This window comes from Colossoma macropomum, unplaced genomic scaffold (assembly GCF_904425465.1).
Source record: "Colossoma macropomum unplaced genomic scaffold, Colossoma_macropomum, whole genome shotgun sequence".
Classification (NCBI taxonomy): Eukaryota; Metazoa; Chordata; class Actinopteri; order Characiformes; family Serrasalmidae; genus Colossoma; species Colossoma macropomum.
The window spans coordinates 30,574,345-30,602,340 of NW_023494793.1; the positions used below are offsets into that span (position 1 = coordinate 30,574,345).

General features: G+C 38.8%; 1 protein-coding gene across 4 annotated transcripts in view; it reads right to left on the reverse strand.

Annotated features, from left to right (window-relative positions):
- Positions 1–1,036: 1,036 nt before the first annotated feature.
- Positions 1,037–27,996, reverse strand: part of rhocb (ras homolog family member Cb) — a 42,277-nt gene continuing 15,317 nt past the window's right edge. For 3 of the 4 annotated variants that reach the window (XM_036579149.1, XM_036579150.1, XM_036579153.1), the window contains 4 exons: positions 11,168–11,325; positions 4,474–4,594; positions 3,111–3,241; positions 1,037–1,687 (listed from right to left, as the gene is read on the reverse strand). In XM_036579149.1, coding sequence (XP_036435042.1) covers positions 1,514–1,687; positions 3,111–3,241; positions 4,474–4,594; positions 11,168–11,323 — 582 coding nt within the window. In that variant the 5' untranslated portion in view covers positions 11,324–11,325 and the 3' untranslated portion in view covers positions 1,037–1,513. Of the gene's footprint in view, positions 1,688–3,110; positions 3,242–4,473; positions 4,595–11,167; positions 11,326–11,442; positions 11,569–27,996 lie in introns of those variants that run through there. The other variant, XM_036579152.1, reaches the window with a different exon arrangement.

Consider the following 27,996-nt stretch of genomic DNA (forward strand, 5'->3'; position numbering starts at 1 on the left):
CCAGAATTCAAAAGTGTTTAATGCCTCTAAAAGCTCCCTCACAGAAAGTTATCACATATAGTGGTTATAAATATGGTGTCTGATGCCTGAAACATTGTTTGAGAGGAAAACTTTTTTTTTTCAGATTTTCATCTACTTTATCATTTTCATCATGACATATAAAAAGGTCTGGTCATTTTGGATAGTAAATTAAATGGGTAAATTTGTGCTGTATACATTACAACCTATGGCTCCTATCAACACCAGTGTAAAGAAATCTTAGTCAGAAGGTTTCTTTATAATTAACCATTTCACATCATGCCACTCTCCACTATATTTTAACAACTGAAATACAGAGAAATTTTGAGAAATCAGTGGAATTCCCCTTTAGCTGTAATTTTTACTAACTAGACACAATGGAATTCTAATTAAACCCCCAAATTAGCTCTCTAGACAAGAATTCAGCTACTTTACTACATTGCAAGAGCTAAGATCAGATCAAAACCACAGTATCAGCACTAAAACTCTAGAGAGGCTTTAGCCAATGATATTACAGAGAGCTCAGCCAGGAGAAAGTAGAGGAAGAGTCAGAAGAAGAGCTGGAACAGTCATATTGCCATTGGAGTAAACTGTACATATTGTGCTCTACCCAACTGTTCAAGCAGTAACGTTAAGGGAAATTAATGCAGGCAAATCTGCCACGTCCGCAAGATTCACGACTGGTTGCTGCTCCTGGCCCTGAGGCCCAGCAGAACAGGAATAACTGCAAGTGAGGTATTTTCATCAAGGTATGGAGAGTGACAGACTCATCTCGCGTGCACACACAGCAAGGAGTAGACAGTGACAGGCTGAATGAGCTAATTATGTTAGCACTCCGTGCTAACGCAATTTGACCCCACTGAGCCTCATCTTTGCTGTTCATTCGAGTTACCTCTGGCTGCTGACTGGAGAGCAGTTTCCCTTGTTCCCCTGGCAAAAAACACACTGGTTTAAAACTTACAGTGGCCCACAGTTACTTCTAATACCACACAGACTAAGACACAATGATGCCAAGAGGTTTGAATGAATAATAAATGTATTCTTGATCATTTTCCAAACGTAGCAGATATTTGCCAGTCAGGCTTCAGCCCAAATAAGTAAACAATTCATAAAGAAGCAATGTTTGAATATAACATGGAATGAGGAAAGAGCAAGAAAGAGATAGGAAAGAAAATGAGAGAGAAAGAGGAGACTAAGATTTCTGTACAAATACATACAAAATCAAATCAATCTTTCTCCCACACAGAGGAAGATATGCTGGTAGAAGAAAGGAAAAGTCAGAGATGGCAGAACAGGTCTGTGTGCATACAGAAACTTTAAGAGCACAGGTGGGTTGGTTTCTCTATAAACAGGTTTGTCAGTCTCTCTCGCGCACATCTTGCTTGCGTGAAATGCGTAATACAGTACGGCGATGACGTTGGTTTGGTAAAGGTTTTTTTTTCCTGGTGCACTGGGTCAACCGTTGGCAGAAGTGTGTAGTAATAGTAGTGTGGGCTCATAAGAGCAAGCAGCCGCTCCTCTTCTTGCGCTTGCGAACCTGAAGCGCCGCCCTGGTGGCCATCTCAAACACCTCCCGCACCCCTTCTTTAGTTTTAGCGGAGCACTCCAGATAACCAAAAGCGCTGATCCTGTTAGCCATGTCTCTGCCTTCCTCTGGCTTCACCGGCTCCTGGAAAACATATTTAAACATATTTATGTACATATGCATCCTTATGCTTCTGGGGTTTTACACTGACTCTAACCATGGCCCACTTTATGGTGAAAACTTTTTTCTGTTATTTATTGATTTTTTGTCCACCAGCAAAGTACTATTTCTCTTAAACGACCTAATGTACACTCATGAGGACCAGCAAAAATAGGCCTGAAAAAATCTCTTCTTTTCAAATCAACAGATTTTTGTGAGAACAAGAGACTTGAGGGAACCCATCACTGAGGAATTCAGTGAGCCAACCTTCACAGTTGCATTATTCCTTCACTTGAGGCATCCTCCACTAATTCTCTAGCCACTTCAGAGAAAGAAATGCTTTTGCTTCTTCAGCTTTTATGTTCTTTCCCCCCCCAGAAAAGCACTTCTTATACAAAATAACTATGACCTCATTAAGGACATTATATGCTTTTTTTTATTAAAGAACAACACGATGTCTGAACTCTATACTCCACCAGAGTTGCATTTTGGTCAGAGTTTATCATCTGTTTAGCCCAAGGAAGGAAGCACAAAAAGACTACTGCAGCCAGCTAAAGGCTACTGTACACTGGACAAGAAGCCCTGTATCATGCTGGCTGGGATTTCTGGCGCTGGATAAGAGATAGTACAAAGCGCAGCTATAGCACACAGGAAGAGTCACAGAAAAGCACCAATAAACAAAAAGCTTGAGTTAGTTTTACACTGTACATGCATAGATTTAATGGAATTAAATGTTCAACATAATTTTTTGAATTTGTCAGGTTTACTATCAGCTACCTCACTTTTTACAAACTTGCTCTTTAAAAACTTGCTGTTTTTGAACTAAAAGGTATAAAGTAATACAAAAAAAATTAGCTGAAGTGAAAACAGATACTATTTGTCTGTTTATCTTAAAATTATTAGCCTGACACCATTCCATGTGCAAATTTCAGGGCACACATCAATAATAAGATTTTCTACATAACACATTTCATACAGAATCACCATGTTCTACATTATGTCCCAACACACACACACACACACACGCACACGCACACACATACATATACACACACATATACACACACATACATATATATATATATATATATATATATATATATATATATATATATATAGATAGATAGATAGATAGATATAGATAGATATAAAAAACAAAACACTCTTTCGAAACATGATGCAACTCCTAAGGAGAGAAGTTAAGTTTTCCTTTAACAGGAAACAGCTGCATTTCCACTTCCTAAAGTGGGTGTTGAACACAGGAAGTGCCTCAGGGTCTGCTTTTCAGTGGAGAAGTCAACAAAAGAGCATCTGCCATTATTTAGAATAAACTACCTGCTATTGCCATGGCAACACACAAATACACAAACACACAGAGCTTGACTCATCCACTGTGTCAGCTGTGTACCTGCTTCATCTTCGCCAGCTCTCTGCGAGTGTGCTCGTCATTGCGCAGGTCTTTCTTATTCCCCACCAGGATGATCGGAACATTGGGACAGAAATGCTTCACCTCCGGTGTCCACTTCTCTGGAATGTTCTCTGTGTGACAGCATATCACAAAGGAACGGTCAGAGCTAGAGTTCACAGACCTCACCAGCATATCATCACTGTCCAAACCTCACATCTCCGTTTTTTCCTTTTTTTAAAAATCATTTGAAAACCCCAGCTGCCATTTATGTTATGTAAATATTTCAAGATGAACTGACCAACAGAAATGGTCCAAAACTACTTACATTTTTTTTCCACGTCATTAACAGTTGTTAAGCCAGGGGTGTCCAATCTTGTCCGCAAAGGGCTGGTATGGCTGCACGTTTTCAGTCCAACAAAGCAGAAGCATGCTTTTTTTGGACTGAAAACCCGTAGCCATTCCGGCCCTTGGCAGATAAGATTGGACACCCCTGTGTTAACCCATATCAATATATATTTTCGGAGATGATGTTTAAAAATTACTTAGTATAAAACCACCTTTTTCCACTGAAATAGTAAGTTATTCTTTTTTCAGCATCAAAAAGGCAGAAAACATTTGTTTACCAGAGAATAATATAATAAAAATATAAATAAATAAGTCTTAACAACAATTTTTTATGGCATTTTGTGTTGCCATTGTTACAGCTTCCATTCTTTTCAGGGGGCTTTTTCAATATTTTCAATATTTTCCCACACCTCCAAAGTTCAGTCTTAGAAGTCGTTTGCAATTTCTGTTTCTCATGATCATAGCAATCCCAGACACAATCAGTGATACTGAGGTCTGGACTCTGGGGTGGTCAGTCCGTTGTTATGAGAACACCAGCAGGTCCTTTGTCTTTCTTTTTCTTGTATTTCTATCTCTTTTTCTCAGTAACGATTTCTTGACTGTTACAAATCCTTTCAGACCCACAGTCGTGAGTCGTCTTCTCACAGTGGAAAGATGGACAGAAATATTTTTTTCAGATCTGAAGCAATTCTTAAAGATGAAAGATGGCAACAGTTTTGGTGGTCTACCAGGTCTTGCATGATTGTTGGAAGTCTTTTTTTCTCTATTCTATTTTTTTTTTTAACTCCAGTTTTGGAAACTCTTGGTTTTTCCATTGACTTTCCCCTTGCATAAGGTTTCAAGTGGATGATCTTATATCTAATCTCAGAAATATCTCCTGAAAAATGAATAACTTTTACTCAATGTCTATTTTACTGGAAAAAATATGAATGATCCCTTGGATCCCATGGATCGCTTGAACAGCAGTGATACAAACAAAGGCATTATAATACTGTACATCATGATAATTGAGAAGTACCTAAACTGTCTGGGCTGTCTATGGAAAAACACATGAGAATGACGTCTGTGTCAGGATAGGACAACGGCCTCAACCTGTCGTAGTCCTCCTGTCCTGCCGTATCCCATAATGCCAACTCAACCTGAGAGAGACAGAGAGAGAGAGAGAGAGAGGGGGAGAACAAAATTTTTCATAATGTATTCATCCACACCCCTTATACCCCTTACTCCCACATCTAACACTCATATTTTTTGTCTAAGTACGACAGGACTTTGTCAGCTGAAGGTCCTTTCCTTGGCTGTGCTGCGTGGCCTCAATTCCAGTAGGCACAAATATGGATCTCTCTCTCTCTCGCCGCTTTGTGTGTGTGTGTGTGTGTGTGTGTGTGTGTATATACACACACACACACACACACACACACACACACACACACACACACACACACACATATACATATACACATATACATATACATACACACACACAGACACACCAGAGTTTATTTATGCCATTGGGAATGTAGAGATAACTGGACAAAACAACCTTCTTCCTCTCCCCCTCATACATACACATTGCATACAGAGCCTCCAAGAGTGAACAGAGATGTGTCTGCTTTTCATTCCTCACAAAGCCACAAGCGAGATAAAGCTAAATGGAGAGAATGTCAAGCATGTCTATGTGTTGTGATCCAGAAATGCAGCGCCTTGCTGAGATCAGAAACCCAACCACACCTGTTTATTTTACAGCCACAAACAAATGATTAATAGCTACTAAACACTACATACATATTAACACTGTCCTAACCAGACATGACAACACATGAGCAGAGAAAAAGGTGACAAGTTCAGAAGCCAATCCCTCGTAGCATGGTCTGGCAGGGTTCCGAGGAGAAAATGATTTAGTGATTTAGTGATTGAACATGAAATTTAGGTGCATTCAGAGAGTAAAATACAGGGGCCAAATCATGTCCAAATGTTGTACTTTTTTTCTTGGTATTTTAACTTGCTTCTTAAAAATCATTTGCTTACCAAACCAAAACAGTCAGTGTTTTTAAAATTTGGCAGACATTTTCTTTTGAGAGCCCACATCTATGTGAAATCAAGGCTGGCCATGTGATGTAAAAGAAAAAGGAGTTAAATCGGACCAGGTGACCTTCCCTTGCTCCAAGGTCCAGGTCTGAAGCTCGCATGCACTTTGTAGGTGCTTTTCAACAGTCAATCTTCAGCTACACAGCCTCTTACACAGCAGGGTGCGATGCAGTGTGTGTTGTGACACACTTCTCCTGTAAGCATCACAAAGAAATTTCCGTGACTGTGTGCCACAGTAGCCCTTCTGATGGTTTGGACCAGATGGGACAGCCTTCACTGCCCTCGTACACTGATGCGCTTTGGGCGCCCAATGCCCTGTCATTTGCTAACAACTCAGGGCGAATGTCAGAAACACTAAATAGCATGTGCATTTTTAGTTGCCACAAACAAAACCAATTTCAACTCAAGGCCATCTTAGATTAGGGGGGTGGCCAGCAGCTTAGTGGCAGGATGTGAGCCATCTACCAGAAGGCTGCGGGCTCAAATCCCACGACTGACCAGGTACACCTGGTTGTGGCCTTGGGCAACGCACCTAACCCCGTCACAGGCCATGCCGCTCTGCTGGTGACGATGTGCTGCTCCCAGACTGGGCATAGTTAGGCAGCAAAATGACAAATTTCCCTCGCAGGACCAATAAAGTACATAACATTACAGACTGAAATAAATTACCTCACTATCCACTGAATGCCCCAGAACACTCTTCCACTCTCTTCTGACTAAAAGTCATCATTCATCTTTGCAGCAATCATTTCAGTTTCAGTCATTAAGGGAGGCCCATGCTGACAACCCACACAGAAAGTTGGGTAACAGTGACATTTTCAGGTTTTCAGTAAGCTCTAGACTCTCTGTAGGTCGTCATCTGATAAAACACTTTATGTTCTTTCCTGTAAATGGCTTAGTGGTGTTGGAGGAATGCTAAAGGTTACTCGCAGTGCAAATCAATTTAGTCACAAAGGTCACCTAATGTGCTGTGCATATCCCTCTGGCAGACCACGCTGGATCCCCCAGTGCCTGATACTCCAGCAAGGAACCAGAGATGGTGCATTCACATGGGAGATGATGTGACTGAACTGTATATTTCTTGGAGGATCTTATGCAACGTGGCAGGAAAGTAATTCACCAGTTTAAAATGTAATAGGAGAAATGTTATACACCACCAGACATTTGCGGATGAGCATGTTTTTGTGACATTGTAATAACTTGCAAAAAAAAAAGGCATTACGGCTTAAACTAGAAGTTTAATCTGTTATTTGACATGTCATAAGTATTCTGTAGCGCAGCATTTTGTTTATGTTCATCACTGTTGTCTCACTACAATACCGAGTATGCATTACACCAGTACACAATGTTTGGGCATCCCTGTGCTGTCTACTAGCTTAGCCCACTGATCTATAGGGTAATAAATACAAAAAAGCTAGCAACAGTGTAAATCTTACAGCAGCTGTCACACAAAATCGTAAAGGAAACTTTAATCCTATCTTTATTCAGCTTAAAAGTGAATTCCAGAGACAAGTTTTAACCCTTGCAGCCAGAGAAAATAAGTTAAAATGAGACAAGATGTCTAGATAACCAGGTAGCTAGCTTGCTAACTTTAGCTTTTAGCTTCTTGTTCACGTCATTTGTCATTTATTCTCTCCATTGTCATGATGATTTGAAGACAGCTGCTACAGTCATAGTTGCAATAAGACATTCTGCTTCCTAGCAGCAAACATTTGCCGTCACCAGCTAGCAAGAAAAAGAAAAAATAAATAAATAAATAAAAATGGTTCTCTGATATTTTTCCTAACAGCTCAATTTTTCAAACGGATTTTTGACTCCCCACAACTCAAAGCTGTAGTTTTTCAAGCTCCTCCCAACTCCAAGCTACATCATTAGAAGAGGGTTTTCGTAGTCTAAACTGGACAATTTCATTTGGGAGACTACTGCAGCACTGCCGTAGTAGAAGAGACATGTTTTGATGTAGCAATGATTAAAATTTGTCTGGAGTGTATAATTAAATAGAATTCTGTTTAAATCTTGCCATTTGTCTGCATTAACTGCAAAACCGAAAGAACAAAAAAGTAACACTTTGGGAAAAAATGCCCAGTGCCAGACATTTTATCCCCTTGTTGTGATGTCAGACTACATCAGCACTCAAACATTTCAGCTGTTTAAACCACCTTCAGCACAAATTTCCAATATGTGTTTTTAATCAAAAGTTTGGAAAAAAAAAAACTCAATAATTTAGGGACACCTGCTCTTTACACTAGGGAAGATGCAAAATAAGATGCAAAATATGATGCAAAATAAGATTCGTAAACATGTTAACTTGTCGTTGTTAACGTTTCTTTTTCTCTTAATGGAACAGTAACAGTGAAAATCAAACATTACCTGAACAGTTCAAAACAAGGCAGGGTGCCCCCAAACTGGGAACTGTATGTATTAGAAACATCAGGCAGCAAGGAACATACTGAACCCTTTCTGACTGAAGCCAGCTGATCTCTTCTTCAGGGGCTAAAAGATTTCATACCATCTCTTCCTCTTTCATCCTTACTAGTACAGCTCAGACCTCAAATGTCCAGCGATAGCTTGTAATTCACTGACTTCAGTCTCTGTCATGCTAACAGGGATTTCCAGTAACGTAATGCATGTGTGGTCATTCTGGTTGCAGTACACTAGTTAACCAAACCTTCAAAAGTATCAATTCTCTGAATATGCAAATAGAAAAGTTATTAAACAGTGTTGCAGTACAAATTCACACTCACTGCCCTAGTGTGAGTTTCAGCTAGACAGCCAGCCCACTGACCATCTGATGCAGTTCTCTATTATTTTAACTTATCTATTAACTTCTAAGGTTTCACAAATAACCCTTCCTTTGGCCAGTTGAGGTGTTAATCACAGATACTGTTCCATGACATTAACAAAAGACGCGTGGGCTTGATTTGTACCTGATCTGTTGACTCAGCGTTGGAGAGGGTGGGCACAACGTTAGCTGCTAAAATTGAGGTCTTTATCAAAACAAGAAGATGACTGTCATATATGGATATGTAATGCATTATATGGTATTCCTCCCAATCATTTGCTGAATAATATACTGTTAATATACATTTGCAATACTTTATTTTCCAGATATTTTTAGTACTTTTGTTATTAGCCAAATTTGCAAACTTAATAACTATTTGCTCTTTATTGAAAAAAAAGTTGCCTATTTAAATAACACAAATCAAATAAAAAGCTACATCAAAAGTGAGAGATGACTGGCTATTTAGCACAATCAGTCATGCATAATTAAGTTTAAACATTTTGGTACAGGAGTAGCAACAGAATTCAAATACAGTGCCAGTGCACTTGTCTGTTGTTTACATCATAAAACTGGAACCTGATCAGATTTGAAGCAAAAATTCTGCAGATTCAAATTGTGCATCCCTAATCAATATAATAATAATAATAATAATAATAATAATAGCCTGTAACTCTGCTCACATAAACAAGCTGTTAGATCATTTTACATAAAAAGGACAAACATATTAACATGTCCGCAAAACAAAAACGCCAATGTCTGACTAACATGCTGGTGCCCAGCATGAACAGTGTTAATTGAATTCTGTAGGTGTTTGTTGCATAAATGTGTCTTACATTTGTGTGATTATTACATAAATGCACAACCACAGCCAGAATTTGTATCATCATATCATCATATACAGTTGAAGGTTGCATGCTTAGAGATGCCCATTTAGCTACTCAGCAGATAACAAGCAATGGTCACTGTGCAAAAAACTCAACCATACCTAGCCAGCCATAGCTGACTGACTGCTTGAGTGCAATCCCTGTCCACCCACTCTTTAGAAACCCCATCTCTGCCCTACACTGTCCATTAAACGTCAGTGGCCTGTAACTAGGCTTTTGAAATCCGATTACACAGTGCCCCCTTTGTATTGTATGTGTTTCTATACATGTATAACATCAATGAGGCTAATGCTCATCATATTGTGCTGTCCCATCTCAGTGAACAACAAAACTAAACTGAACAAACCTGTTCAATAGAGTCAGTCAGTGCAGTTATTGGAGCACGTTGACATTCATCTAATGGCTCTTATTGAGAGTGCAGGCTATTGAGAGAGAAAGACTGGCCTTGGTTAACTCAAGTAAAGCCGAGAAGTAGCATTATTGCAGAACATACACCCCTACACACAGACACATAGGTAATAAAGAGTAGCAGCTAGTAAATGGTGTCACCTGAGGTTTACTGGACTAAGCCACACTGATATACTGTAACGTGCTATTATCTGTTTAATATGTTTATATTCTTTGCATACTCTACTGACCATGTACCATGCATTAGTCAGAGACCATTTATTTAATTTCCAGTCAAAACGCCAGTAAGTACAAGTTCATTTCGTACAAAAAAATAAAAAACATATAGCTAACTGTAAATTAGACAGAATCCTCAAAAACTACTTTTTTTCCCCAAGTATTCAGCGTGTTTACACTTTGCCTTAATTACAGCTGCCATTCTTTTTGGGAGACTTGTGTTCAGTCTTTCAACGAAGATATTTCTCCACACCTCCAAAGTCCAGTCTTACAAGTTGGTTGCATTTCCTGCTTCTCACGATCCAATTAATCCCAATTTATGAATCCAAATTTAGACTCATCAGTCCATAAATCCTTGTTCCACATCTCAGATATCCACTTTTGCCTCTGTAGTGCAAATCTTCTTCTTTTTTGTCTACTTACTTTTCTAAGTAATGGCCTATTGACAGCTACACATCTTTTCAGACCCATAGCACTGAGCAGGATTCTCACAGTGGAAGGATGGACAGAAACACCTGTGGATTTTTCAGATCTGAAGCAAGAGTGGAGCTTGATTTTCTCCTCTCTCTCTAAGATGAAAGCTTATGTTCTGTTTATCTGATGGTGACAGTTGGTGGTCTACCAGGTCTTGCAGAGTTGTTTTCTCTATATCCTTTAATAATTGTTTTGAACTTCAGTTTTGGAAACTCTTGCTTTTTCACTTATTTTCCTTTCTCCTTCCTTATGTAATTGGATTACCATATATCCAATCTCCTCAGAAAAACATCTGAAAAAAAAAGAACTTGTACTTAATTGGAATTGGAAATGGAAATGAAATTAATAAGGGGTGGTCTCTAACTTTTGCACAGTACTGCTTAGTGCTGTGCAAAAATACCAATTACTGTTCACTGTTTACTTGTCCTTACGGCAGTATTTATAGACATATTTATACAAATGGAGAAAAGTACATCACATGGCTAACAACAGTACGAACAGCCCTTTGGAAGCCTTTGTTTGTACTACATTTAAGGTAAGTGAATATTTATGTAAATTTAATTTTTGATCCCCACCACTGATTCATAGGGTTGCCAACTCCATCTGACAGCAATCAAAAAACAGGAGATTTTTGTGTTTTACTGTTTTGTCGAAGATAAGATATGAACACCGCATCTTACTCTTATTTTAACCCTTGTCTATTTGTGTTTTATTAAAAGCACTAAACGTCTTAATTTAAATTTTGTAAATCCAGGGGTCTAAAGAATTCCTGGAGTCTCAAGACCAGTCCTTGTGGGTGGGCAACCCTAGTTCTGAAAGAGAGGAGCTGTCTGAAGACGACTGCCTTCTGACACTTGACCGACCTGTTTCCCGTCCACTTCAATGTCCGCAATGTAGTTCTCAAACACGGTGGGCACGTAGACCTCGGGGAACTGATCTTTACTGAAGACAATAAGGAGACAAGTTTTCCCACATGCTCCATCTCCCACGATCACCAGCTTCTTACGGATAGCTGCCATCGCTAAAGAGAGACAGAGAAAGGAAACGACTGTCAGTTATGACACATCACTGTTTCAAGTGCATGGCATATAGTGTTGGTTTTAAAGCATGCAAGAGTAAAATCCAAAATCCAAACAACCAATTTTCCTAAAGAGGTGTTGTTCCTATGTTAAGAGTGAGAGCTGACTCTAGAGCTGGCTCCGTTCAGAAGAAGGAGTGCAGTTCACTACAAGGCCATAGAGTGGGAGAAAAAGAGAGTAAGAGAAAGAGAAAGAGCAAGAGAGGTGGGCCTACTTCCACACACCCAACAGAAGGGAAATAACAGAGAGATTGAACACTATTTTGCTGCCCCGCCCTCTTCCTTTTGTCTCTTCCTGCAGGGAGCACATGGAAAACAAGGACATAATGGCCTGGAAATGTCTCTGCCAGAACAGCATGGGAACACACACACACACACACACACACACACACACACACACACACCCTTAAATAGAGCCGACTCCAGCAGCTGTCCAAGTTTTTGTAGGGATACAGACTTTCAGGACAATGCGGTCACTTTGCTTCACTACTTAACGAAAAGTCTGCAGGATCAAAAAAGCTTACAGAAACTTATTTAGGCTTTACATGGCCATATTGTTAGGGCTGGGCATGTTTTCAATATCGTGATAAATTACATCAATGCACTTTTCTAAAAAAGATCATGGGTTTCGTTAGTACTTACAGAACAATGAACTGTATATATAATTAAAAAACAGATTACAATGAAAAAAAAAAATCACTGATAAATATTTTCATTATGAATTGTGCTAAAATGCTAATCCAGGGTGATCTTGCCTAATCTGGCAACCTTGAGCAAGTTGCTGGCTCTGTTTGAAAAGCAGTGAGCAGTTCAGGAAAGCAGAGGAAACAACGTCTTTTTCACCATCATCTTCAAAATGAAAACAACTTTTGTCAGTGAACAGGGGTGTGATTAAGGTTTATAACCTTAAATGCACTAAACATGCCATGTTACCACCTAGTGCAGTCTAAATTATTTGCAACTCTGGACAGCTGGCTAGCCTGCACACATTCATTTATTCTCTGTAACAAATGCAACTGAGAGCCTGATACATAGCAAGCAATATAGAGGAGTAGGAAACTTATTTGGACTCCACCTAGAGTTAAAACAACGGTCGTCTTGAATTGCAAGAGTCCCGCAAACTGTGCCAAATCGCAGCATCCAAAAAGTCGGGTGTGCAGAGCTGGCAACAAGCTAGCATCTGGCTTGATAAACAAATGTTGGTTCTCCTGCAGAAGTACATGGGTTCACAATGTCACATCAATTATTCAAATGACCTTTCAGTTTTCTGATATTGCAATTATCAGATTTAATGAATATTGAACATTGTCGAATATATGTTGCAGCCTTAATAATAAAACAAAAAATAATTTGCACTTCACTTAAGTTTTTCATAGATATTTTAAAATGTGGCACGGATGGGGGGCAAAAATATAATATCATGATACTTGAAGTCATGATAAGTATATGGTTTTCTGAGGTTTAAGATGGAGCAGACAAAATGCACCAGCCAGTCATGTCACATTTTAAAATAATATCAAAAACTCTGAGTACAATTATTTTTATTCAAATGTTTCACATAATGCACTGCACTAACTCAAAAAACATGCCATCTTTAAGTACTGACGATGTGACTCTACTGTTTTGCTGGTACATTTTGTTTATTTTATATTTTTGCCATATTGCCCACCTTTAGTGTTCATTTCAGTGCAAAGACTTGCATGTCTAGCAGGTTACCCTAAGTGCAGATACAGTTAATGCTAAGTTAAAGGACACAGAATCTGTAGGGACATCTATAGTTAATCGACCTGTATCAGAAGAAGGGAGGTGGGAGGAGGGGTCGTTTTCCAAACACAAAGAAACACATCAATCACGACTGCTGGAATGAGACCAGTTACCCCACACATACGTCACAGCAGTTCTCCTCTGACCATTACCGGTCAGAGTGGGTTTGCGGTCTAGCTGCACATACCTATGAGCAATGCCCCCCCCCAACCCCGACACACACACACACACACACACACACACACAAATACAAATCGATGAAGAACTCCCACAAGTGGACAATAATAGAGTGAGGGGAAGGAGACTGTGGGATGCTTTTCTGTGGGTCTGCCAAAGGTCGGTAAAGATCTATACCCCGCCACCCCCTGAACACACACACATACACACACGCACCAGCACGTACCTACGGTCCATCAGCCAGCCTTAGCAGATTCTATGAGGTCCAATGCAGGACAAAGAGGGTGATTAGATATAGATTAGAGCTGCTAACTGCCCCAACACAGCACTCAGGGTTTCACCTTTACTCTTCCCTCAATACACAGACACTTAAACCAATCAGGAGAGGTCTTGGACACCCATCAACACCTAAGGCTCAAAGAGAGAGAGCAACTCAGGGAGTGAAGCCTCAAAGCAGGTCAGAGCTGTGTGTGTGAGTGTGTTCCTGGTGATAGTGTCCCAGTTTCACACACATTCATCACACTGTCACTCTCATATGAGAAAGTCTTCAATTACACTCGGCTCTGCTCACTATAGCGGACCGCTGACTTTTAAACCACCAGCGGAGGGTTTACTGCAGATTGAACACAAATGCTCTCCATTTGCAATTACTGAAATACAAATGAGAAACAAGCAGCTCGTAAAACCTTTGGCTGCAGTCGGCCTTTCAGTTTGACCTTGTTTTTTTTTTTTTTACTTCAACCAGTAGATGAAACATTAAAGGTCAGATTGCTTCTGCTCTTTCGTGCTTACTGTAAATATGACTATAATACAACATATATAGGTGGACCTACCATTGCAAAAAGTCTAAAAGCTTTAAAAAAAATCTTTGGCAAATATTGAGCATTTTCTAGTAGGATCTTCCTATGATTCCATCCCAATTGCTTTTAATAAGCCACACTCTGCTGTTTTCCACCCTCAAGCCTCAAAAGCAGCAACACAGAGAGAGAGAAGAGGGAATGAAATCACTTCCTGTTCTGATCACTCCCTTCCTGTGTCCAGTCATAGGTCTGAGCATGAAGAACAAAAAAATGTATACCTCTACCGCAGACACCCTAGGGTTGGATGGTATAATGGTAACAAGGTATAAAGCAGTATCTAAAAGTTATGTTGGTATGTAAAAACCATGACTGTATTTCAAATAAAGCTGTGTCAAATCTTTATTGCATGCCTGAACAGCCAAATAAACACAATCCACCCACTTTTATTATTATTAGGGAGGCTCAATGATTGGTGGTATGGAAGTTCACTGGTTGGTGGTGCTGACAGAAAGAGGAAAGGGGGGGGGTTTAAATCAGAGCCAGGAAAAGCTTTAAAAACCCTAAGCATGATAGCAGCTCAGCGATGGTTAAAAGTTACACACACCACAGAGCACATTTGATTTCAGCTTTAACTCTAACACCAGTCACTCACCTTTATGCTCCATTATCCTCTAAACTGTGTAATTTCAGCATCAGTCAGCCAGAACAGAGCCTGTGCTGTGGTGTGTGGCACGTTTGGCCTGCTAAGATACTGTTAGCTTAATCAAAACACTACAGTCTCGAACACCACAGAACATGTTCAATTCACTTGACTTTTGCTCTTTTCAACATGAGTTTTAAATCATCTAAACTTGTGTCAGCAAAGCACCAGTTAGTCATAATTAAATCTGTACTGTGGTGTGTGGCACTGTTCGGTCTTTAGCCGGCTCGCTAAGCTAATGTTAAGTTAGCCAATCTGGATGCAGATCCAAACACCACAAAACACATTTAATTTTACCATTCTGGTCCTTTCTGACATTCTGGGCTGATATCCAATATATTTCACATACATATCTACCAATGTCCACATAGATATTTGAATAAAAAGTGAAAATTACAGTGTAAAAAATTTAGCTAAAAAAAGTGTGGATTAGAATTACAGAAAAAACACCTATCTATAGAGGGTTAAACATAGAAATTGTAGTGTAGTGGCCCAACATCACCTAAATATTCAGATTTTTTATAGTTAAAAAAAAAAATTCAATTTAGGATATCTGTCCAATGTAAACATCTGTCCGATGTATGATTCTGATATCATGCATTTCCAATAAATACTAATCTGTAATGCACAGATATCAGCATTTGACACTGACCTGAAACCTGTTTCAAGTTACACAAATTGCTTAAATGCACTTTAACAGCTTGTTTCAACACTTTTTAGGAAAGAACATCTAATCATAAGCAATCTGAAATACTCCCATGGACATGATGATGTCCTCCCATTCTCCTTCTTTGTGCTAAAAAGCCTGCGGTGTGGGTCGTGTTTCTGCAGTATGTGTAACGTGGCAGCGACACGGACGGATGCTGAGATAAAAAGTAGGCAGGCACAAAGGAAGCAGATCGCTGGCTGTAACTGGACCGACAGCCGAAATGATTCTGTCAGGATAAAGAATAGATCTTTTCATAAAGAATCACAGGGGAGGAAACTGTGGCAACAGAATGACCTCCAAATCAAAGCAGCAACATAAAAAGAAATGAGGTCCAGTAAACTGAATTTCCCCTATTTATAAAGACACACATTCTGTTTTAAAAGAAGAACTACACTTATATAGTACTATAATAAGCTCCCATGAAGATGCCAACAGGACATAACAGTTAAGCCTGGTAAAGCCACAAACATGTACAAAAAACACTTTGCTGAACATCACTTACAGGCAACACAAGGCAAGTTTTTTTGTATAGCACCTTTCAAACACAGTAGTCATCCAAAGTGCTATACACAAATAAAAAAAAACATTATATAATAACACAGCTTATAACATTCCTGAGCTCTAGCATCTTAGAAAGCCTTTTACAAGAATAGTTACAAAGACATAAGAAGTGCATAAGACGTAAGAAATGCAATTGCGATTATACTTGGTGCTCTTCCTAGCTTAAGGTGCTGGAAATGACTCGAGTTACTGCTTTCACCCACTGAAGAGCAGCCATGAATGAACTAAATCTTAATTCGAAGTAATACCAACCTCTAAGCTGTTAATCAATCCTTGGGATACCTGTGTTAGCAAACTTTTAAAAATTTTCAAAGAGTTGATAAAGCTTAGAAGAAGATTTAGATGTCATGAATCAAAACATTTAAATTCAGGAGCTAAAAATAAAAGATAAAGAATGAACAAATAAAATAAAATAAAAGAATTAAACAGTGAAAATAAGGGAGCATATCGCACATCCTGAGATCTAGCACCTCAGAATGGCTTTTGCTAAGATAGTTACAAAAAACAAAATTAAAAGAATTAAACAAAAGGCTTAAGTCTTAAATTGGCTTGTAAGGGTAACATGTAGTAGGAATAGGATAAAAACATAAAAAGGAATTAAAACAAAAGGTAAAGTGACTACACTTAGGTTACCGCAAAGGAACCTCAGGTTTCAGACATCAGACCAAACAGCTTCAGGTCTAAGAAAAACACCTCACTATATTAATTAGCTTCATGGCCAAATTAAAGGTGACAGTATACCTCAAGCACAACTTTTACTGATTTGTGTTATATTATTTGACACAGCCTAATATACTGTACTATATACTAACTCATATATCATCACTTTATACATGTGGATAAAAGAAAAGCAGGAACACATGGATGGAAATACATCAACGGTCTTAAGATAAATGTTCTAACTTCTAATTGGTGCAATAACACATTTAGAGGGCAGCAGTGAGTAATGTTTGTTTATTTGAGCTCAGGCTGTGTTTCTTGTCAGTTGGAAGTTACAAAGTATTGACAGCAGGAAGCAAGACTGCTAATCAGGCAAGGTCTTAACCTCAGTCTTACACTTCAGTACTTGTATACAATAACCCTATGAACCACAATTATTTAGTTGACAATTAATGGTCAGCTAAAATTTCCTAATCATGACAGATTTGGTCCAACATGGGTACCCAAATAAGAAAATTCTGTTACTGTCACAATTTGTACTCCACAAAGTACAATTGTAAAGGGTCCTGAAGTGGCATGTTTTGGCTGAATTGACATGGCATTTGATTCATGTCCAGGACAGAAGTAAGTTTTGAACTACATTAATTACTGAACCTTTAAGATGTGTGTGCACTTGCATCCAATACTAGACAGGAGCTTTACAAATCAGAGGAAAGTCAATAGCTCCTATAATGAGTAAAACAGCCTAAGCTTTGAGGAGTTTGACTTTACTGAGCCACACATGCACAAGCATGTTGCAACAGTCTTCCCATGTCTGTCCACATGCTGTATCATGATACACAGATTATTCTTCAGTACACTGAACATATCCAGTGTCAGCTCTTAGCTCGCTTTATCCTGAAACAGCTATGAAGTGTTCTCTTACGCCTGTGTGTAGGAGTAGTATAGTGGTTCGGGACAGGGCCAGCTAACTGTACTTTCGGGACAAGACCAAAGCTCTAGGCTCACCCTGTGAAGCAAAACAACACACTTCCTGATCCAGGGAGGGGTGCTTGGCAGAGTGCGTGCCTACATGGGCTTCCACACAGAAACAACAGAAGGGCTGGGCTCAAATCTGCTTCTACTCTTCCAAAACACACGGCCCAGTCTGCAGCCAAAGCCTAGAGATCCTACTGACACGATCACGGAGATTCTCCTTAGAGAGTTAAGCAGTGAACAGACATGGTCAGGCCACAACAGAAAGCAGTAAGAAGTGCATGAGAAAGATGGAGTTCATTATCACTGTGATAACTGGCTGGAACTTGATTATGGAAAATGAATGGAAATTAGATTAAATTAATGAAGGGATTTGGTAGCTGTGTTTTACACGAGGGATTATGGCTAAATTCATCCAGTCATGGTAGTTCTCAGGCCTCAGCCACAGCTCAATCAGAGAACTGACACAGGTGGCTGAAAGTCATGTCCATTGTTCACCCCTGAGAAAGCTTGACCTGAGCAAAGCGCTGGTGTGACGGTGTGTGATGGAGCAGCAATGAGAAGACTCAAGGCTTTAAACTCCTGCAGTTGTCCTTGAAGTGTTTGAGTCATAAGGGAGAGCACTGTGAAACTGGGCCAGACCGATGTGAAAATGTTGCGCCTAATCTGATTTTAAGGGGTTAAATATTCCAATAACTGACAATATCAGCTTATACAAATTTATTCTTTCATTTTAATTTTAGATTCTCAAAGTTTTAGTTAAAAAATTGTTTACTGACTGATATGATGGTCAGTTCAAGGACAAGTCTTTAAAGTAAAATGTCTATTAAAAAAAAGCATATCATATCGTATGGACAAGCCATGTGGTTTGATGATTACTCTGGCAGCTTACGTAGCTACTTACATCTCAGCTAGATTGGGATGTGCACAGCAGGTAACACAACACATCCCCTGTTCTTCATCATAGCTCACCCAATAAAATTCATCCCTCCAAGTGGGAATACATGTTTGTTTCCTCTTAAACTCATACATCAGCCCTTGGACTGACTCTTTTCAGAGCTTTATCCAGCACTTGGGCTATATTCAGACTGCAGGTAAGATCAGATCAGATTTGTGTGTCCAGACATCACCAGCCTGTCTGCATGGGTTGCTGTTATAACAACGTAGGCGTCATTAACTACGTAGCTACGCTAGTGACGCAGATTTAAAACAAGGATGCAGGAGAGACGGAGGTGCATCATCTCGCCCTCAAACTCTTCAAAATGCTCTGGCAAAAACATCAATCATAAGTTATATAAACTTTGTAACCACTATGTATACGTCTAGATATGCTACTCTGTTAAGAAATCTGCACCCAATTTTACCTGTCTGATAACTGACCAGTTCAGGCTGTGTTGCTATCATATAGTTAAACACGGGATGACTATATTTGGCTTCCCAGTGGCAGAACCATATAAGGTTTCTTCCTGTCGTCGAGAGATCACAAGACTGAATTTTTATCAACACCACAACCAAACAAAGTTCCTGCTTATCGGTCAGCTCTGTTAAAACTGTGGGTCATCAATATCCGATATCTCTCTACCGTGAAAGTGCTGGGACTATATGACTGCAGACAGAGGCAGCAAAAGCGCTTAAACCTAAGCATTTGAAGCAGCAGCAGACATCTATCAGAAGAGTCCTTCAGTTTATTGCATTTGCTTTGCAGAACCAACAGCACTAGCCAGTTTGTCAGGCTCTGTCCACACACACATGGCCATTTTTGAAAACATAGTATTTTCTCTTGTTTTGGCCTTCTATCCACATAAATTTATGTGGACATTTATGGCACTGAAAACTGCATTTTTTTTGACAAATGTGCTCTAGACTGAAGAGTGTTTTCGGTTTTTGGTGTGGATAGGAAATCACTAACATCACTGCGTCAACCTGCACACTGCTGTTTTTTTCTTAATATTTTAAACACAGCATGTTTTCCATACAGTCATGTCTGCAACTGCATGCTCCATATTTTACGCAACATACATGCTCATAATGTTCTTCTTAAAGCAGTTGAGAGCCAATTTCATGACATTCTTACCAGCTGCCTGGCTGTCAAGCTCATTTTGTGTTCTTGTGGGGACAAAACTTTTTTTTTTAAATGTATATTTAGAAATATCTAGATGAGGGCTTAAAACAGTTGCAAAGGTCTGTTATCTATGTGAATGCAAAATGATCGTCTTTTAGAAACTGGACACATATTAGAACATATTAGGTTAGGACTGACATCACAAAGGCCACCTGGCCCTGATTACCCTCTTCCCTGTCAACTTCATTCTCTACCCCCCCCCAAACACACATGACTGGGTGTATAGAAAACTGAAAATGTCTTCAATGAAGGGCTGTCACTTTCCTGGGGCAACGGATCTGTGAGTGAGAGATGTAGACACTCATGAGAGGCTGTCTGGTACAGGCTCTGAAGGACATGTTGTTAATATTTGATGTCTGCAGGAAGAGCAGAGCTCAGCGAGATGGACAAGCAGGGTTGTGACAGCCTTGCCTAAATCTTCACACACTCAGAATTCCAGACACCAAAATCCAGCCAACTGCGAAATGACTTTCTCTACTCCTTTTCCTAAAGGCAGACACTGAAGTGGCATGCTCAGGTTAACAACCATCCAAGTTAAGCTAGATCAACACTTCATCAAGATCCATGACACTGAATATATGCCCCAAGATACCCAGAAAACTAATTTTAGAACTTTGGCAGGCTATATCTGCTTTGCCAGCTTGCTGAATGATCCAAGGAGCCAAGATGTATCTTTTTAATCTGAAAACCTGTGTTGAACATCAATTTAGTATAACCTGCTGGAGGCAATTAAAAGTATTTAATGAGCTTTAAGTATTTATTTAATGAGGAGAAGCTGCCCCATCAATTTTGGACTAATCTTTCGGCTCAGCTGAGGTAACGACTCACAGAGCATATCAGGGATTCGTAGAGAGGCCTATTCCTTTCACATGGATAAAAACATGAAAATAATGAAATTAGCTAGAACTATTAGATCAAAACAATAGCAAATATTGAGGGTCCACCTATACTGTACTTACTTTTGGGTTTAAGCTGATCTAGGCTGTCAAAATATCCTAATTGTCCTTTTAATTCTGCACCATTTAAGCTGGAATGGGAAAATTTGAACAAGAAGCTGACTTCAGCTTCGTAGTTTTAATTCTGGTAGCATTTTGATGAGGTGATTTAAACTATCGAAATATCCTACCTAGAGTTTAATGTAGGGAACTACCTATAAACATACCCTACAGTAGAACACTGACAAGGTAGCACAATTCGTCACAACACCGGGAGGCTGCACTGAGGATGTAGGTGCAACAGCAGCTTTTCTAAAGCACACAGATATATAGCATGTTGTATTTGTAAGTGTTTCATGAAGTTGCTGCTGTTAATGTTTTACATATATTGTATTTAAGTGCATTTTCTTTAAATTTAGTAAAGTGAGCCCAGGCATTTGAACATCTTAACCCTTTCAGCCATGACTGAGAGAACAAAATGACGCTCAGCATTCAAAATGGTTAAGGTAGTCAGGGGCGTGCGCTGATCCAAACAAGCACCAATTATATGAAAATGCCAGCTTCATCGAAAATTAACATTACATAAATACCAATAGCAGCACTGTTTGTCCAGGAGCTTATCGATATTTTGGTACTGACCAATCAGGAAATGGTACAGTACCAATTCAGTACCAGTTCTCGATACCCTTCCCTAGTCTGCAGTGCGTCTTCATTTCAGACACATGCTTAACTCCTTTGGCCAGCAATTACAGATTGTTCTGTCAGTAATAAACACCTCAGTTCACTGTTATTCTCCTACCTGAGCGAAGTGAAAAAAAAAACAAAAAAACAATGGTTGTTGGCTGTAGTGTGACGCTCCAGAGCAAACAGGTGTTAATACTTGTATGTAACTGACATATCTACATAGTCTTGTGTATATTTAAAAAAAAAAAAAAACTTTAGATTCACATTCCTGGCTCCCCCTAAGCACCAAACTATATTTAAAATCTGTGTGAAATGCTGCAGTCGATTACCATGTACAATTTTAACATGTTTTCCTTTGGTTTTTGGTGCAACTGTGTTTTATGTGAGTGGGTTTTCCTGTTATTTTAGTAAGTACAGGGAGTCGTTTTAAAATTGTCTGTAGTAATTGTCCAAAATTATTCTCTGTTGCAACTGACCACATGCTACAGATGTGGCAAATGGAGATTAGGCTACACTGGGGTATTTCTTTAATGAGAACCAGAAATGAGACACAAAACTAGGATAACGTTGCAGGGCAAGCACATTTGCCCAATCTGATTTAATCAAGGCCAAGGTACAGCGCGGCAGTATTGTTGCACTACATTATTAAGTATATTAAATTTAACCAGGACAAACACTTCTTTAGGGAGATTCTGCAGAACTATGTAGCGGCTGTTAGTGCTCTTAATCTGTCACCAAATGAGAAGTGTGATCTTATTCACAGGGTGGAAACAAGAGCATCGGGGGGAGGAGGCACAATATCATTGTTCTTAGTTTAGTGTCTGGACTAAATGAATTTAGCTTGCAGCTCCGGCAGCAGCCTGAGACAGCAGCTGCTGATTTAGTATTTCAGGCACTTGAGAAAATTCAATCAGGGGTCGCTTCTCTCATCACCTCCTGCATCACACTCCCATTCTTGCTGTGGGAGGAAAACTCCAGGGCCAATATGGGAAAGTAGAGGGGGTGGGGGTGGGGGCATCGGAAAGTTTAATAGAATTTTGTACTTCATCATGGCAGTCCACCAGCAATCACACAAAGCTTGCTTGCAGTTCACTGATAAATGGCAGTGCACCATTTTCTTTAGAATGAGCCCACGACACAGAATAAACACAGAAGTGACAACCACACAAAGTAGAGGCACTTGTTGGTGTAGACAGCCCCTCCCTACAGAACTGGTATGTTTTCTCATGGAAGGCTTGGAGAGACAGGTCACATGCCATGACTGTATCAAAGCTTGGAGGCCTAGCACAAGGCACATAATTACCATGTTCGCTTCTGCAGGAAGAGCAGTAATGAGAGAATGGGGGAGGAAGTTCTTACTCCTCTGTCAGTGAGGATCATCAACTAAAATCATGCTGATCACATACAAAAATGGACATAATCATAGACATGGACTAACTGTACCACTCTAGTCCTGAGACAACTCAAAGATCAACTGTGAGAAATTTCCACAACCGTCCTGGCACTGGCCCTGCTCATATTTTGATAAGTAAACATTGCCATGTTAGGATTCAAAGATTGCAAAAAGTTACATGAGACTGGCCAGCTATAGAAAAGAAAAAAAGAGTTCAAAATAAAAGTAAAACCACACATATTTATTAGTGATGTCCTAAACCAGTTCTTTGCTTCCTGATCCAAGACTACCTTAAATTTTGAGTGATACCAACCTGATCTTTGGGTTACCATCAATCATGAAGTTAAGGAAGATATCACTGGTGTCGGAACAAAACCTTGTATCTCCAAAATGAGAACTTTCCAGGAGAAGGGGGGAAAAAAAAATATATATATACATCTTTACTTTTAATACAAGTCAACAGAACCAGACTTTTTTTCCAAGTAACTCTGGGTCATTTCTGTCGGTCCATTCATAATTAAATTAATGTAAAGAACATCGGGTGTCCTTTTTTGTTCCCGACAGCAGCGATATGCTAGTCTGCTAAATAATTCTACAGTAAAAACACTTAATTTTTCATATGTGCATAAAGTGGCATTTTGGATGGTATGTTTTTTTTGGCACAGTTTTAAAATAACCATTTTATAGTTGTTGCAGGAAACTCACTTCATTGTTGATACATGCATACTTCACACTTACTTGGATCTGACAACTTTTGGAAGTTTTTTTGGGCTACTGTGAAATAACCATTTTATAGTGTTGTGTATATGCAATGAGTCCATATTGCTGTAACATGCATGCAGTGGCCTGCCCCTTTTATCAGTTTTGAACTCTGTTAAATGCTGGGTTTAAGCCAGAATCACCGTGTGGCACTATAGCCTGAAAAGCAGAACACTTCCATGCTGCTTTCATTTTTAACGAGAGTCTGAACAAGGCAGGGCAATTAATTGCTTTCATATTGAAATCACAATTTAGAAAGAGTGGATTTTTCAAATCGTAACAGCTGTGATTTTAATTGCTGCAGTATTCAATGTGTTAATTTTTAATCCTAACAACGCAGAGGTCATGAACAGTGTCTGGCACACTGTTTTGTGTACAAAGCCTAAAAAATGTGTGCTGGTGCTGAATGTCTTGGCCAAATGACTGCATTTAAATTGTAATCTGAAAAACTACAATTGGATATTTTACTCTAAATTGTTAAGCCCAACCAGAGTCACGGGTAAATAAGATGGTGGGAGTGTATTTTTTACATGGTTTCAGTGGCTTGTCGCGCAACTCGATGAATGCTTATGTTATACAAGTTAACATTTAGACTAAAGGCAGCTAGCTCAAACAGTCAAAACACTGAGATTGCAGGTATTACAAATTCTCATTTTCCACTTTAAAACAGTTCACACTACAGACTTTTTGACAGCTTTGTTATCTTCTGAAAAACATCCTTCACCACTGCAATTGTGACTATCATCTGTTTATGGCACCTCTTCAAAAGTGGTGTAAATAGAGCCCAAAAAAAGAAACAAATGATCGAAACTGGGATCAGGCTTAGGCTCTGATCCTGATCCACTTCATCAGATAGGTACATAAGTAATAGAGCAAAAGCATAGTATTATACTGACACTATGAAAGTTATGTAACTTTTACACTCCACTCATTTGATACACCACACATATGTACACATATTTTGAAGTGAAACATAACTCAATGTGAAACTGATGAGCAAACTCGTCAGCTAACTGACCTGAACACATGTTCCCCAACAGACGGGCTGTATATCTACAGCTATCTATATGCCAACAAGGGTCTTCTAATGCTGTACTCGTGAAAGTGGACCATTACAATTTTATTACACATTTTTATAAGGCTTCTTTTATGGGCTGTGTGCCTTTGTTTATTTTGTGCGGAAATTGCTCAGGAGTGAACTAAAACCCGCTTTGCTATATTTCTAGCAGCATTCAGACAAGGATTCAGGTAGTACACGGTCCTATATTGCTGTAAAGAATAAAATAACTGTAAAACCTAGTTAACAATAAATAATTTTACTTTTTGGACAGCAATACAATCCGTTTCTTGGTCTAGTTTCTCACATAAGAACATTTCACATAAAAAAATTCAGTGGCAGTTAAATATTTTGTTTACTTTCGTTGCATGACAAGCAAGTGGGACATGGGATTATTTGTCAAAATGTCAGCATTGTTCTTTAAGCAGTGTGTGTGTTTGTGTGTGATCCATAACAGTAAGCAATTCACTGAGAAGAGTGTGTGGGTCTCTCAGAGATGCGGAACACAACAAGAGACAAACATTCACTTCCCAGACAAAGCAGAGCCTCTCTACAGAGAGTGATGAGGTCATGGTAAAAGCACATCATTCTGATCTGCTCACTCCTCAAACTTCACTGAAAACACACAGGTCTTACCCATGTTCATTCAGAAACAGGGACATCTGCCTTGTATAAGAAAACAGAGGTCACAGTCCTGTAATCTATTAATGTGGACTTACTTGTGAACTATATCAAACAAATCTTTTTCCATTTCTCTCAACAGTGTTATATTTTCTCTAATCTACTCAAAAATGTCAGAGTTCAAAGGGTTTAAAAGAGGATTCAAAATGGTTTGAAGAAACTTTTCAGCCAACATTAAAACTTAACCACTGATACATCTGTTGTAATTTTGCTTACTCACTTTCCGCAGTGGTGAAGAAGTACTCTCTGGAACGAGATTTCCCAATTTAAATACCACATTCTGATGACATCGCTTAAAGGTGGAAAAACATTTTTGAAGGACTACAAATGCTTCAAGACAGATTCTTGAGGGCAAACTCTTCATTTTATTTTTAGTGACTGATCCACAAGCTAATGCCATTAGCTATTTGGCTTCCTTCTGCATTTCCATGATGTATGCTAGGAAGGAATATGTTGCTGTAATCATAAACACACATAAAAAAGATGGTTCTTCAAGGGTTCCTTCGTAAAGAAAATGGTTCTATATATAACAATGGACACTCTGCATGGTTAAAGGGTTCCTTGCATCATGAAAGGGTTCTTCAGATTGATGGAGAATGTGTTTTATATGGTTCTATGTATAGAAACTTTCTGAAAAGGGTTCTTCGAGTGTTCATGGTTCTACATAGAACCATTTTCTTTCCTAATGAACCCTTGAAGAACCATCATTTTTAAGAGTGTAGCATACCTTTGCCACCTATTTGTAGCAAAAAAGTATTTGTCTGACAAGCAGGAAGACAAACTAAGATGTAAAGTCAGCAGGTTAGCTACACAGCTAGCCAAATCTCATACCTCATTGCATCTGTTTTTCTCTTACTGAAAGGACTAAGCATTTTAACATCCTTTTCTATAGCTGTTCACCACTTTTCGACTTGTGTTTCAGAAAAACAGAGAACCGCTTTACCTTTCATCTCTTCATATTTGGTAACTGCACTCCGAAAGCACTCAAACTTGATTACGTCTTTGATAGGAACAAAATAATTGTTTGTTGTAAGTCAATGCTAGCTAGCAACAAGGATGAATCAATTAGCCTTCAGTTCCATTGCCAGCAGTTGGAATTTGTTAAGTGCCTAGGATTTACAAAGGCTGTATGACATATTCGTGTAATCTATGCTGGGTATTGCAGTGAGAGAACACTGAATGGCATAAACATGACAACAATACAAAATCATGAAGTACGCCAAAACAATGAGGCTGAAAGATACAATGCTGTACTAAATAATACTATGGAACTTGAACAATAACATATTAAATTCTAGTTTTATGCCAAAATGCACATATAAAGTACTTAAGGGTAACTTCCTTGCCCCAACCTGCATAAAGTTAACACAAACTAAAATAAAAGTTAAAGGGTAGACCACAAGGCAGCTATCCAAAAAGCAAAAGACAAAAAGACTCAATTGTCTCAAAACAGCAAAATTACGAAAAATGTCTTATCAATTACACCTGTGGCCACTAAAACACTCAACTAAACTAAGGCAAACCAATTTATATTGGGACGATCAACCAAGTTTAAGGACAAGGGAATTTTTATGAATTCCACATTTAAGTCTATAGATTTTACACATGCTATTGTGATGAATGGAGATGAAAATAGACACAATGTTGATTCTCTTCACAAATTAAATAGGCTGACCAGTGTTCAATATCACTGCCACCTGAAATCAATGTATTAAAGGTCCTTTATTGTTTTTTTTTTTTTGAAAAGTACAAAACTTCTAGGATGTCTGCAAAGTGTCCAATAATTGGTAAACTTTTATATATTTTTGTATATTTCACAGAGCATAAAGCTTTACAGATCTTCTTATACGTAGCTTTTTAAATCCTGTTTAAAGCTTTAAAGTCATGCTCTTCAGGACTACAATTTCTAATTATATGCACATTCCAACACATCCAAAACACTCCAAAATACATTATAGACCACTTTTTTTCTATGACATATGTTGTTGGGAGAGGGCTTTAAACATACAGGAATCAATGCTATTTTATGATAAATAACACCTTTATTAAAGGAAAAATAAATGTGTTTTATATTATACAGCATCTATTATTCTCATTAAAAAAAACTCAACAATGGTTACAAATGAATATACAGCTTTTTGGAATGAAATCCTTCAATTACACATTTCCACCAGAGAGGTCGCCAAATCCCCAACTCCCTAAAACTTAGTGTGGCTTTAATTGAACAACAGCAAACACTACGGAGCCTTTTAAATATTTTTAAAATATTTTATTAGCTTTAATCCATGTTTAGATTAAGTGATCTATTTTATTAAAGTACTTGTAACAGCCCAAATTTCTAGTTTAATTAAACATCTTAGCAGTACGTTCATATTCTAGCTAAATGTGACTGATAAAAGCAAAGCCAAAAGCACAATGAAACCGCACTTGTATCACGAAGCGAATGAAGCAAGCAAAACGTCCAAGAGACAATGGCCAAAGAAAGAGCCTGCTGACAGCACTAGCTGGCGGCCCATAATCATTAAAAGGAGAAAGTGCTCCTGACCCCTGCGTGACAGTGCTGCTGTTTATTGCAGGGTGTGCCATAAAGATACTGCTTATTAAATGTAATAAAATAAAACAGCAAGGTAGTTCTGT